The 12,652-nt window shown below is 42.2% G+C and overlaps 1 protein-coding gene across 1 annotated transcript; it reads right to left on the bottom strand.

The window, feature by feature from the left end:
* Window positions 1-2,544: 2,544 nt before the first annotated feature.
* On the bottom strand, window positions 2,545-12,652 carry CLN5 (CLN5 intracellular trafficking protein). The gene is made up of 4 exons (XM_067289685.1): window positions 12,266-12,652; window positions 9,225-9,390; window positions 7,873-8,098; window positions 2,545-3,731 (listed from the first exon to the last, which is right to left on the bottom strand). Exons 1-4 carry the CDS (start codon window positions 12,373-12,375, stop codon window positions 3,220-3,222), a joined length of 1,014 nt encoding a protein of 337 aa, XP_067145786.1. The 5' UTR covers window positions 12,376-12,652; the 3' UTR covers window positions 2,545-3,219.

Here is a 12,652-nt window from a genome sequence, read left to right as displayed (position 1 = left end):
CTATCAAAATAGAAATAGTGTTGTTTGGGGGGGGGGGCACACTTGAAAGTAGTTGTCTCTCTTCCATTGAAGGTCTGCAGTGCTTATACATCAAACCAGTTGCACCATTCTCAGTTCAAGTAATCCAACTATAAAACATACTTTCTGGGCAAGTCTATATTCTAATTACCTAACCTCAGTCTAAATGTTAGTGAAACTAGTTCTAGTACAATGACTAGTCAGCTTTCATGTTGCCTCTTCCAGAATTGTGGCTTGCACTGGTGGAGTTTATTTCCACCCAGTTGTGTTTTCTGAATAGTGAGCCTTCTGTTCAAAACCTTAAATCTCTCAAGGCAAGTAGTAAAGTGAGGGGCTGTCTTGCCAGAACACGGACCTATGAAGTAATACTCACCTCAAAAACCCAAAGTGAGGAACACAAACTTGCATATGTAAGTGGCTGCATGAAGGAATCAAATTATGTATTACTTTATTGCTGAATATACTGATGGATTTTGTGTTAGGCTGTTGCTTTAGAAGTGGCTGCTTCTTTCTGCTTCTGATCAGAAGCAGGAAAGAGGGATGCAGTAGCCCTGACAACTGTTCAGTTACCTTTGTCTTTTTTGTTGCCAAAAATATATTGTTCTCTAACTTCTAGCTAAACCATGTTAGGTTGTACTGGTTTCTCTTCAGAGTGGCTCCTTGTAGCATCTGGAGTATTAGTGTTAAAGCAAAATATGCTAAATTAAGCAAATTGTACAGATTAAGTGAGACAAGCTGTTGCATTATACAGGTTCAAAAACCCAGGATGACATTAACTTGTACTGAGAGAGCCATGAAGTTACTTATATTCAAGCACAGCCATGAAAAGTGATATTATTTCTTTCATATAGACACCCATTTTTGATCAAGTTCTTTAATCATTATGAAGGTTTTACCTCTGTAATCACCTGTAAAGTATAGTGTAAAACTGTGTAAAGTCATTGTATAATCTCTCTAGATATTAGTAGTCCATGAACACCCATCTTTTTGGCTGGGAGCTGAGCAATGCAGCTGTAACATGCTGGATTTAAAACCAGCTGCCACTGCATGTGTATTTCAGGATTTGGTATTTCCAGTTCTGTAGGGCTCTTCAATGCAGCCCAAAATACTTTGGCTGTTACGGGGAAGAAAAAATGACTTTGTTGCCTAGGCTTCCTAGGTCCCTCATGAAGAAACCCAAGCACTGTAAAGTGGGGGAACAGTGATGTCAGGCTGAGCAGAGAACCTCTTTTACCAATTCAGTAGGGTAGGCTGTGCATCACCCCACCACGGCATCCGAGTCATACTCTGAAAGGTCACTGTAGCCATTTCAACACTATAAGCTTTGTAGCAAATGCTAGAGAAGTGTCTCCTGGCCTGGTTCCATGAGTCTATTTCCCTTTTAGAGCTTGGGATGCTCTGGCTTTCAGGTCCTTCGAGGCTCTTACCTGGGAAAGCAGATGCTGGCTCTGCAGTCTTGAGAGGTTTCAAAATCATAAGAGTGTGCATCAACAAAAACTTCATCCACTGTAGACATGCTTGCAGTGCCCCTTCATCTTCCCTCATGCTGCTCAGAATTACTTTCTTGGTGTGTATTGTCCAAAGAAGCTAAAAGGTTGTTAAGCCTGGGAGCCTGACCTGGGCCTCAGTAAGCTCTTTCAAGTTGAGGTAGAAAATGAACTTCAAGTTTCATAGAACCATGGAACTAAATTAGCAGCTTTCTCCTGCTGAACAGAGGTGCGCTTATCACTCACTCCTCTCACACTAGCTCTGATGCTCACCTTGTTACATAATAATGTAAGCCAACAACTAATTAATTTCAGTGACTTTTTCTTAATCAAAGGTCTTTTTTTTGCCATTCTTATGATTTGAATCAAATTACTGTGTGCTTGCACTAGGTACAATAGCTGCAGGCTGTTAATTCAGCTCAAGCCAAATAAAACTGCAGATTTAGTGGCCTGCTTCTTGTGTAACTGCTTAAAAAAAAAAAAAGGGAAAAAAAAAACCACTGCAGTAGTGCTACTAGTTCTGCAAATGGTTAAAAAAAGTTACCACTGCATTTGGAAAAGATCCTGCTTCTGCAGCCATGTCTGTTGTGTACATGCCTTTCAGCAACCAAGGAAAAGAGAACACCTCCTTTCTGGAAAGCACTTGGGTTTAATAGCGAACTAGTTGCCAAACTATTCTAGGCATAGCCAAGAACAATACTTCAAGGACACCACAGCTGGCACAGCACTTTCACTGCTGGTATCACTGCCAGCAGTACTTGTAATCGCTTTTTACAGGCATATCTGTGACAAGCGCTGATTCTTACCTGTGACTTTCACATCCCACAAAAGTCATTATTTCTTTTGTATTAAAGGCTCCATGCTTTTGTAAGAAAGAGAAAAGGAATATAAACATAACTTCTATGAATCTGACCTAATTTTAGCCTCAACTAGACTTCTTTTAAGAAGGGAAGACTGCTAGAACACTAGAGTGGTACATCAAAGTTGATCTATAATGGACTGTCTGCCTTCCATCCATGACAGAAAACCATCACACCAATTGAAGGAAGAGCTGTCTGTATTAAGTAAGTTTACAATGCAGATGAGGAAAGCAAAGTGGTGACAAGGTAACACTCATACCATCTTATAATAAATTCACTTGCCCCTCCCCACCCTGCCAAGCAGCTATGTTATGAATCAGAGAACAGTTCACAGTCCTACAAAACAAACCAAAGAAATACAGAGCTAAGGCACATGCTGAGGGAACTGAGCACAGCTAGGGACCCATGGCTGTTAGCTCCTACACGTGGACGGCGGAGTTGGTCAGACCAAAAGGTCCTTTGAGTCCTTGCATCCCATTGCTATCAGTAGCCATCTGTTCCCATAAAGCCATCTCTGTGGAGAGAGCCTGAGAGCAGGGCAGGTGGGCTGCCTCTCCTTCACCCTCCTGGCATGCTGCAGTTCAGTCGTGAGTTGTAGCCACATCAGATGACCCTCCGATGTCCAGTGACCGTGGTTACATGGAAGCTGGCCAAGTCAAAGATTTTCAAGCATTCAGGGACTTTTGGCAGCTGACAAGAAAAAAGTCATATTCTTTCACCTGGTCTAGCAAAGCCTTCCCAAAGCAACTTTTACAGCTAGCAGTGAAGTATACATTTTAATAACATCGCAGTAATTCTCCAAAATTTTGAAGCATATCCTGGTGAATGGGTAAGGTAGGTTCTCAAGTAAGTAATTATAAGCCAAAGGATGTTTTGTTTCCATTAGATAAAGGGACTTCTTCATAAATTATTTTGAGATAAGGTGATTTCATAGGTAAAAACCAGTATTCCAAGTTGTAAAAGAGGTAAAACTGATGATTCAAGATAACACGATCAATTATTTTTAAAAGATCCACGAAGAACTCCCCAACTGTCTGATGAGGTTTGAATGGATAGTAGAAGTCTCTTATAGCTGCAGCCAATGTCTTGTTTCCTAGAGGTCCAAAAATAGATGTTTCATTTCCCAAATAAATGGGTTCTCCACTGAATAAAATTATGTTGGTATAGTTTGTTTGTATCTTACTAAATACAGCTCCTAAGTCAGCCAGCTTCTGGTATGTTCTCAGTATAAATTTAGAGCATTCATAAGAGTCAAACCATATTACTGATTGTTTGTCAGGACTTGCTTGAACTGTCCAGGTCTCATAGTAAATGCCAGTCTCATTGTCATATTTTACCCATTTTGCCATTTCATTAAACATGGTTCCTGTAAGAGATGAAAATAAGCATTACAGAAACAAGTTAACAGAAATATACAGAAATACATGATTCAAAAATATCTTCCATCTTGAGATTCCCCTCCCTTTCCTGCAAAAATTTATTATCTACAACATCCTATCTATACAAAGATGTAAGGCTTGGGTTGGAGGGAGAAGTGATACCCCACTGAATAAACTGTACTTATACATATAAGTTATTTCAATTGTATTTTCTTTTTCTGCCCTATTTCCTGCTACTATTCCAAAACATCCAAACTTCAGAGTACCACAGCACCTATTATTTTGTTTTAATATGTGTAGAAAAACAGAGTAGGTTATGTTACCTACAACTGGAGTTGACAAAGCACTCCCCAGTGCAACAGGTGTTTCAGTACTTCCTGAAATTTTATCCTTATTCAGCAATTTAGGTCAGAAGTTTTCATGCCTCTTCCCAAAAGAAACCTACTTAACCTTAGAGTGAGACACCCTTTCTTTTCAGCAGCTCCTCAGCTAGCAAAATTGAACTAAGCCAAAAGATACAGGCAGGACATGAAGGCAAGTATATTTAAAGACCTGGAGGGTTATTTTTATTTAGAATATGTTTGGAGTATTCTGGTTATGGGTCACTTCACAACTGAAATCAGGAAGACATCTCTAACTCAGCTCATCTCTCTGGTAGCTCCTTATGGGCAATGCATCTGCCTCCTCAAAGCAGAGCACTAGAGCTTCTTCTGTTTTCCCCATGCTCCTAGCAATGCATCCCAGCCTAGGCCTTCCCTTTCTCTATTTTCTCAGTTCCTGTTAAAGTTTACAACCACTTTGACTCAGACCTGTCTAGCACCTCATATCTGTAGCACAGCCAAGTTTTGTAGGTTCTTTTTGTGTGATGTTAGAAGACACGATCAGATGACAGCTTGTAATCATGTGTTCTAAGCCATGATCTCTCTTTTGTTGCAAGCACCTGTCCCCGCAGCAGAGACGTAGTTAACTGTGCTGAGAAGCTGCTGAGAGATGGTTAGAAAAGACTGCTGCAACCCGAGAGATGAGCAGCAGTTGCCTTGCAGTTCAGAAGATGGTAACTAGTGGTCCATGTCTGTCACTAATACCTCCCTGCATGCAACAGTCTCTCATACTAAGTCTGAATTTACTGCAATGTTGCATTTGTTGAGACCAGTAAAGAGCACCGCATGCCACACATTTCTCCCCAAAACAAGGTGAAGGTCAGATTCTCTCTTCATTAGAGAGTAAATGCATCTCATATTCATCCTAAGGTAAGGCATGCATGTAGGCAACTACCTCAGAGCAACTAAAGCTCACACATTCACCTTCTAGGTTACCCCATTGTAACTTCTTCACTTAAGAGCTTTCGGGCTTCACAGTAAACATAACAATCATTCTGTTTATTGACAGTTGTTGGATACTTGCTTTTTTAATTAATTGCCCATGCCTTGGTTTAATAAACCAGCAAGTCATAAAAATCTGTATCAAGAACTGCACTTACTGTACACTATAGATGGGCTTGAAACTGCCCCTTATCTTCTCTAACTAACTCCTAGCAAATTAGCTTCCTGGTGTGTATTCTGCAATGTATGTCACTGAACAGAATTTGTCTCTCCTAACAAGACTGAGATGGACTTAATAAAAACCTCTGGTCTTAACAAACAATAAATTAAACAAAAAATATTGCAGTTTAATGCATTGTATCTCCATGACAATACTGTTCTTTATGTTTTCAGTATGTAAAAAAAACCAAGTCTTAAGATTCTTCCAAGTGATTGAGGACTGCAAAAAAAAGACAGTTGCCAAACTAGCAAATAAATAAAAAATAAATAATAAAAGAACCCAGTTCAAAGCCAGTGGTTCCTCATTTGGGAACAGTTTAGAGGGCCATGTACTATCTCCTGGAGTGACTTGTCACCTTACAAAAGCAAAGGAAGCAGACCTGATAAAAGCTTGTAAAATTATGACGAATACCAGGAAGTGAAATCTGTCTTGCCAGGCTTCAGAACACAAGTGCAAGAGGCTGCTTGCTGAAAACTGAAAGAAGCAAATTCATAAACAATGCATTGAAAAGTACATCCCTTAAAGGTGTTATTGGTGGTGGAGCTCATCTAACAGGCTGTAATCATATGTTCTAGTAAGATTCCCCCCCCCCAGAAAAAAAACAAAAGAAAAAGAAAAAAAAAGGGATTTGGGAAAGGGTAACAAAACTATTCAATGTATTTATTATAAACCTGTCATTCTAGAAAACTTTTGGAAGCTATATTAAACCTTATTCTTCAGGGCTTAAGTCAGGCTCTTACTACTGTCTTTTTATGGGGAACAGTATGCCACAGCCTCCTCTTGCAAAATCTTTTTGCATGTTCCACTGAAGAACTCAGTGCTGGACACTGTCTGGGACCTGTACTGTACTGAAGGAGCAGAGACCTGCCATTGCACCCACACTTTGGCATTTATATGCTTTACAGTATGATTTCGAATTTGACTGAGATACAGGGTATAAAAGAGCTCAGATCACTGTATTCATAACTATCCAGATTACCTCCCCACCTCTACTCAAGCAGACCCCAGAGGTAAGGGAGACTTAAAAAACAAACAAAAAAAAAAACCCCAACCAAACAAACACTCTGCATGACTCCGTCAGAAGATGTCAAGCCAGTCAAAAACTCAGACTTGGGATATTCTTGCCTGATCTGCACAAAATGAATGTACCCTACAAGTAACATTAACTTGACTGATGGATCATAAAAGAAAGGGAAAATGCCCCAGTGTGCTCTCTGACACTGTTGGCAAACAGCTCCATTCGATCTTGCAAGGACAAAGATGGTCCAGCTGTTTCATATTTTAAAGCCCCCTCATATTAGACAGCATGCTTTTTGCCTGCTCTCTGAAGGAAGTGAGTCTAGCTGCTGATGCTGTCCATATGTGCTTGTGTCCACTCACCCTCTTCCACAGTAACTTTCAGATTCCTTGTCGAATTCAGTCAATTCAAAAGTCTCAGAGATGCCACCTTCCTAAAAGTTTCATGGAAACAGAGCGAGGAAGAGGAGAGGGACAGTAACAATGCCTCTACAAGGCACCAGCAGAGCCTCGTCTTTCTTAGGCATCAAATAATCCACGCACAGAGAAAGCATTACAAATTCCAAAGCTGCATGAAAATATTTAACATGGTATTCATACAAAAGCTGCCAACTTTATTAGGCATTAAAGACTTCAGTCATGAGATACAAACCCAGAGGAAAGTAGCTCCCTTTATTTCATTGCTTAAAGAACCACCTAGAATTTCTAACTGCACCAAACAGGTATGATCTAGAGACTCAGTCCAGCAAGACACTAGAAGTGAAAGGGGCCTAACATAAAACACCACATCTGTCAGCTGTAATCAGATGCTCCACTGAGCAGTGGACCACTTAATCACACTAAGTGAAGAGTAAATGATTTTGCTCACACAAAATGCAACAATCCTCAAAGAACTTTGCCTGTAATTTATTCACTGTATTTCTACAATTGGATTTATTAGAGAGAGCTTTTTATTTTAGGGTTTCAGTTTTCAGTATATACCAGGAAGCTATTCTGGCGATCATCCACATATTTAGAGATGTAAATCCTGGTTTTGTTCTATGACATATGACAGACCAACCTATTATTGGAGACATCTGCACAGTTTTATGACACAAAATGGGGAAGATGGAAATGAAAATAATTATTTTTGACATGTATTGACACTATTTCTAAATATGCCTTATTTATTTGCTCAGTAATGCACACATTTTTACCAGTTTTCTATCTCAGCTGTCATCTGCCACTTCACAGTAGAAGGCTTTGTTTTGGTGAAGCATGTGAGAAGAGTCCATAATCGTTGTGTACAAGATGTTTTGCTATTTTTATACTCAAGAGACTCAAGTATTTTTATATAGCAACATCAAATGACGCTCATTTAACAACATCTCTTCAGTGTGGGCTGTTCAAAAGGCAGTGGCCTCATATCACTTTCTATATTAAGGAAAGTGCAGAGAGAATTTTTCTATTTCAAACTAGCAGCAGCGGTCCCTACATTACAAACTAAGTGAAAAGATACTGCTTTACACAAAGGCAAGGCTCACTCTATATTTCATGATACTAGTGCCATCAGAATTGTCTGAAATCTACCTGTTATTGTGGTCACAAGAACCAAAGTTCCATTTTCCTTCCAGTGTGCATCATCTATTCCTTCATAAAAGCAGGCAGCTCCCTGGTTACACCAGAATGGTGCATCCATGCCAGGCCGGAGATGTGGGAATGTGCAGTTCCCAAGCTGGAAGAGTTCATACCACTCCATTGTGTAGTTTTTGCCAGTTAGAGAGCTCTTGAAGCCCACAGCATCGTGCATAATTTTCTGGAAAAGAAAAAAAAAAGAAAAGCTTTAACATAAAGAAAAGTGATTCTGTAGAACTGACTTCAGCTTGAACTGTACAGAAAATGAGACACTAGGGAGCTGTTGCATAACAGAGGGAGAGGAGGGGAAGGGGTTCCTATAACATCTTCAGTAGCATTGATGCACAACATATTAGACAGTATCACGCATATGGAGTTGCATTGTCTCAGTCTATTCGTCCATTGTATATTCAGAGTTACTGTATTATAACATACATATATTATTCAGAGGCAGATACTCAGTGGAAGCTCACTGTCAAAACTCACACTTTTGAACCGTCACCACACAGGGATCCCAAAGAAATCAACAGAACTGAGTCACCAAAAACAGACCGTAGTAATAAAAGCCACAAAAGGAACCAGAGAAATATTTTTTTTTAAAAGCTGCACAGCAAATATATAAATTCAACCTTAGTTTAACAAATAAGATATTTGAAGTTAATCCCATCTTTGACTCTCAGTGTTTGTTTTTTTAAAGCTTATTTATGCTACTATTAGACCTATAAAATCATGAAAGTTGAGATTCTTTCATATTTGCATGTCTGCACGAATGGACACATTGTTCAACACATATAATACCCAAGAAAGAACAGTAAAGGCAGACAACTCTGCATGATCCATCATTTTAATCAGTTTTCCATTCCTGACAGATATCCACGTGCATGCAAATATAACACAAATATGCCTTTAACAACAAAAAGCTAAACACACTAAGAAGACATTTCATCAGACATAAGGGGCCAAACTCATGCATCTTCTAGGTGCAGTGTTAGTGCGGAATAAAATCCCAAAATATAATGGTGTTGTGTTTATACAAAACACTTCCAATATTCAGCTCTGTGGGCGAACATATTCAAACCCATGAACAGTACTGGTCATGCTCTTTTCTTTGGCTGAGATAGTTCTGTAACTTTTGTTTGAAACTTACTGCTTTTCAGGCATCTTTCCTACAGTTAGCCTAGGCTGTGTGCACCAACAGTCTTCCATACAGGCATATCGCAACCTTACAGCTCCTATTCTTGACACCTGTTGTTGATGTCAGCTGAATTTGCCACTGTAATTTTGTTAAACAAAAAATATCACCTTACCAAATGTCCAAGTAGGTCACCATATTTGAATTCCCACACTGGAGCCTGTAATCGATACACTTCAATGACATCCTCTTCTTTCATAAGTGGAATGGCAGAGCCAGTGGGACAGAAAGTATAACGAGCTTGGCAGTAAGGATCAGTTTTTGGACGGTAATCAAAGCGCCTGTGTTGAGAAAGAGAAGCATGCAGAACAGTAAGCACAGCTTCATGGCTACAGTAACTGTCCTGTGACTTCCTAAGAGCCTGAGTCAAGTAGCTCCGTTGGTGCAGCATCTTCCAAAGACAAATTCTGCAATCCAGACTCTGCAAAACTTGGAATACACAAGTTTGTAAGATTGCTGAGGTGCAAGTTTGCAGAAATGGGACTTAAGGCTACACAGTGTGAATGCAAATCACGTTGTACATGGTGCTGATGTCTAAGAAGTGGAAATGATGTGGACTGCAAAGGGTGACTTGTATTCACAAAATCACAGACACATAGATGTTGATTAAAGAATGGTTGAGATCTGCCTCAAACATGTTTCCCTAACAGTTTGTCTATACAGGGATTAACCAGTTTGCTTTGGGAATCTATACTGAAGTAATAGCTCCCTAGGTGGAGTCACTTTTACTCCAGAATACTGAGAGTATCAGAGAGAAATATGCTATTCCTCTACCTAATTTAAATAAAGAGGCCTAAAAACTTAAATTCACTCACTTTTTCCATTCATCATTCCTATTATACCTCAGGTACAAAAACTGAAGACTAAATCTGCCTATGAATCACACTAAGTGCAAACAGCAAAAAAACTTTCTGGCAAGTCTTCCTTTCCCAATGTCCTTCAAATTCTACCCTAACTCCTAAGAGTGTGAGATATATTTCACTTAAAGTAAGATGCCTATATTCCTGTCTGGAGTTACCAAGGCAGATTCGTGTATGCAGGCTGTTCAGAACACACCCTGTGAGTCCAACACATCCAGCAAGTTGTTGCCCATTGCTATTGAATGGCACAAATACCCTAGGTCTGAGATGACTCAAGCACACCGGACTTACTGAGCCATACTCAAGCCACTAGCCCTGCCTACACACAGTTGTTTTTGCAAGCTTGCTGCTGTAGTTCTGAATGCCTACTTTTATTTTGTCCAGGCTGAAAAAAAAAAAAAAAAGAGTCTGGCTGGAAAGAGAACACATGGCCAAAAAGCAGAGATTTATATCTGCCATACTCTTAAGTCCTGTTTCCAAATTACACAGCTTAAATTTTCATTTTCTCCTCCCACTGTACCTCACAGATGACAATAAGATAGCAAGCATGTTACTTAATTAGAAGCATAAAAATTCCACATTTCTGACAGTCAGGCTCACACTGACTTGCATTCTGATTTTGACTATCCTGAGACCAGGCCTTGCAACTGTAGAACTCACTGGAAAACCTGAAAGACTCATGGCTGCAAGACAAACTCCTTAGGCATCACCTGATTGCCACTGCTAGCAATTACACAAGCTTTCAAAACCTCAGACATTCATTAGATAGATAGCAGTTAAATTAGATAACACCTCCTTTTACAAATAACAAGCCCACACAGAACACACATACAAGTGTGTTCCTCCTGAACAGGCCAGTTTCCCTAGCATATTCAAAGTCATATCTACTCACTTCAGTGCAATGCAATAATGTAATACATACTCTTCCACTTTCCCCAACAGTACCATTGCCTTCTTTTGGAGCTAAAACAGCTATGGAGCAGCTGGCAGGATTTTATTCCATTTCATTTATCATCAACAGGAGTATGAAGTGAACTTCAATTAAAAAAAATCTTAACCTCATTTCCTCATCATAGCTTCTTACTATAGTAGATATTAAATGAGCACCTTCAAAGCTAGGGCACTCATCATTGGGGGCAACAATCCATTTGCTGGAAGAAAAAATACAGCTATCAGGTCAAGTACATGCTACCTGTTCTCTTACTTGAGAGCTGAACATACCAAATACAGTACCAATGACAAGCCAGATACTCCTATTATTAAAAAAGTGAAGTTATTAATAGTCTTTTTAGACTAAACGCTAAAACTTAAAAATTGGAAAGCCTGATGGGTCTTTCAGCTCTTCTGCCAGCACCTCATTCTGTACAAAACATAAATATGAGAATGGCGCCTACCAAATGAGAGCAGGAATGAACAGAAACAGATAGAATGTTTTTCAGTAATTTCTCAAATTAGTTTCACTAACCACCAAAACTAATACTTTCTTGGAATAGCACAAGGAGCATGGACAGTCCTTGTAAAGGTACAAGGAATAGGGGCACTGAGGTACTAATTTCAGAGCACTTAGATGACATTGTTAGAGGATCAAGAGAAACACAAAAAAAATCACTTAGCCAGATAAATTCTGACCAAAAGACCTTGGAGGACCAAACCAGATTTCCAGGCCAGCACTTTACACTCACAGCACCTTCCTTCATCACGGATTTGAAGGAGCAGAGTCGAAAAGAGCAGCTTAACTGCATGACACCTCATGAGAGGTTCCTGCAGCATGAACCTAAGCAAACCAACATTTTCCCGGAGTCAGGCTCCCTGCAGGGGCCTGTTTTGGCTGGCCGGCTGAACGGAAGGGCGGAGAGCCACGGGAGCTTTTTTGTAGAGGGTAGAAACTGCGCTCCCGAGCTTGGGGGGGGGGGGGGGAGGAAGAGGGGCTGCACATCTCCGCCCGTAAGGCCGAGCCCCCACCGGGGTTAAAGGGGCATTTACTGCGTCAACAGCTCAGGCTCTGCCGCCGCCAAGCCGCGCCGACCGGCACGCGCGCGCGTGGCCGTTGGCCCGCCCCGCCCCGCCTCGCGCCCGGCCGTTGGCCCGCCCCGACCCGCGCGCTCGCGGCGAGTTGGGGGAGGGGGCGTCCCGCTGCCCGCCGCCATGGCCAGCGCGGCGCGCACGGGAGGTGACCGGCCGCGCCGGGAAAGCGTACAAGGGGGCCGGGAGGCCACGAGTGAGGCGCGGGGGCCTGCCTTCCCCCTCCCCCCCTCCCCCCGGCAGCGGCGGCTGCCTCCCTCCGCGGGCCGCTCACCTGTAAGGCACCGGCCAGCGCCGCTGAGCGGAGCGGAGCCCCCCCGAGAAGCGCGGCGCCCAGGCCAAAAGCAGCAGCAGCAGCCGCTGGCAGAGGCGAGCGGCGCCCATGGCGGCGCGGTCCCGCGGCCGTCTGCCGCCACGGCCGCTCCTCGCGGCCTGCGGGGCTCCGTCCCGAGTGCCGGTGCTGCCGCCGGCCGTGGGAGGCGGGAGCGGGCCTGAGGGAAGCTGCGCGGGGAGCCCCGGCTGGGCGGGAGGCGGCCGGCCCTGCCCCCGCCCACGGCGGCCGGAGAGGCCTCGCCGGCCCGGCCGAGGTTACGGTGAACGGGCGAGGGCGCCTGCGGAGGGCCGAGGCCGGAGGTGATGAGGAGTCACAGCAGCCCCCTTG

The sequence above is a fragment of the Apteryx mantelli genome, chromosome 1 (genome assembly GCF_036417845.1).
Source record: "Apteryx mantelli isolate bAptMan1 chromosome 1, bAptMan1.hap1, whole genome shotgun sequence".
In the NCBI taxonomy this organism is placed as follows: Eukaryota; Metazoa; Chordata; class Aves; order Apterygiformes; family Apterygidae; genus Apteryx; species Apteryx mantelli.
Note: the sequence above shows the minus strand (reverse complement) of the source record. Positions and strands in the feature narration are given on the sequence as shown.

What these genes read in the sequence shown, in the direction of transcription:
- CLN5 (XM_067289685.1), bottom strand. Translation starts at nt 12,375, where the DNA reads ATGGGCGCCGCTCGCCTCTGCCAGCGGCTGCTGCTGCTGCTTTTGGCC. An exon ending in GTGACCTACTTGGACATTTG is followed by an intron (nt 8,099 to 9,224) that starts GTAAGGTGATAT and finishes TTTCTTTTCCAG; the next exon opens with AAAATTATGCACGATGCTGT. An exon ending in TCTTGTGACCACAATAACAG is followed by an intron (nt 3,732 to 7,872) that starts GTAGATTTCAGA and finishes CATCTCTTACAG; the next exon opens with GAACCATGTTTAATGAAATG.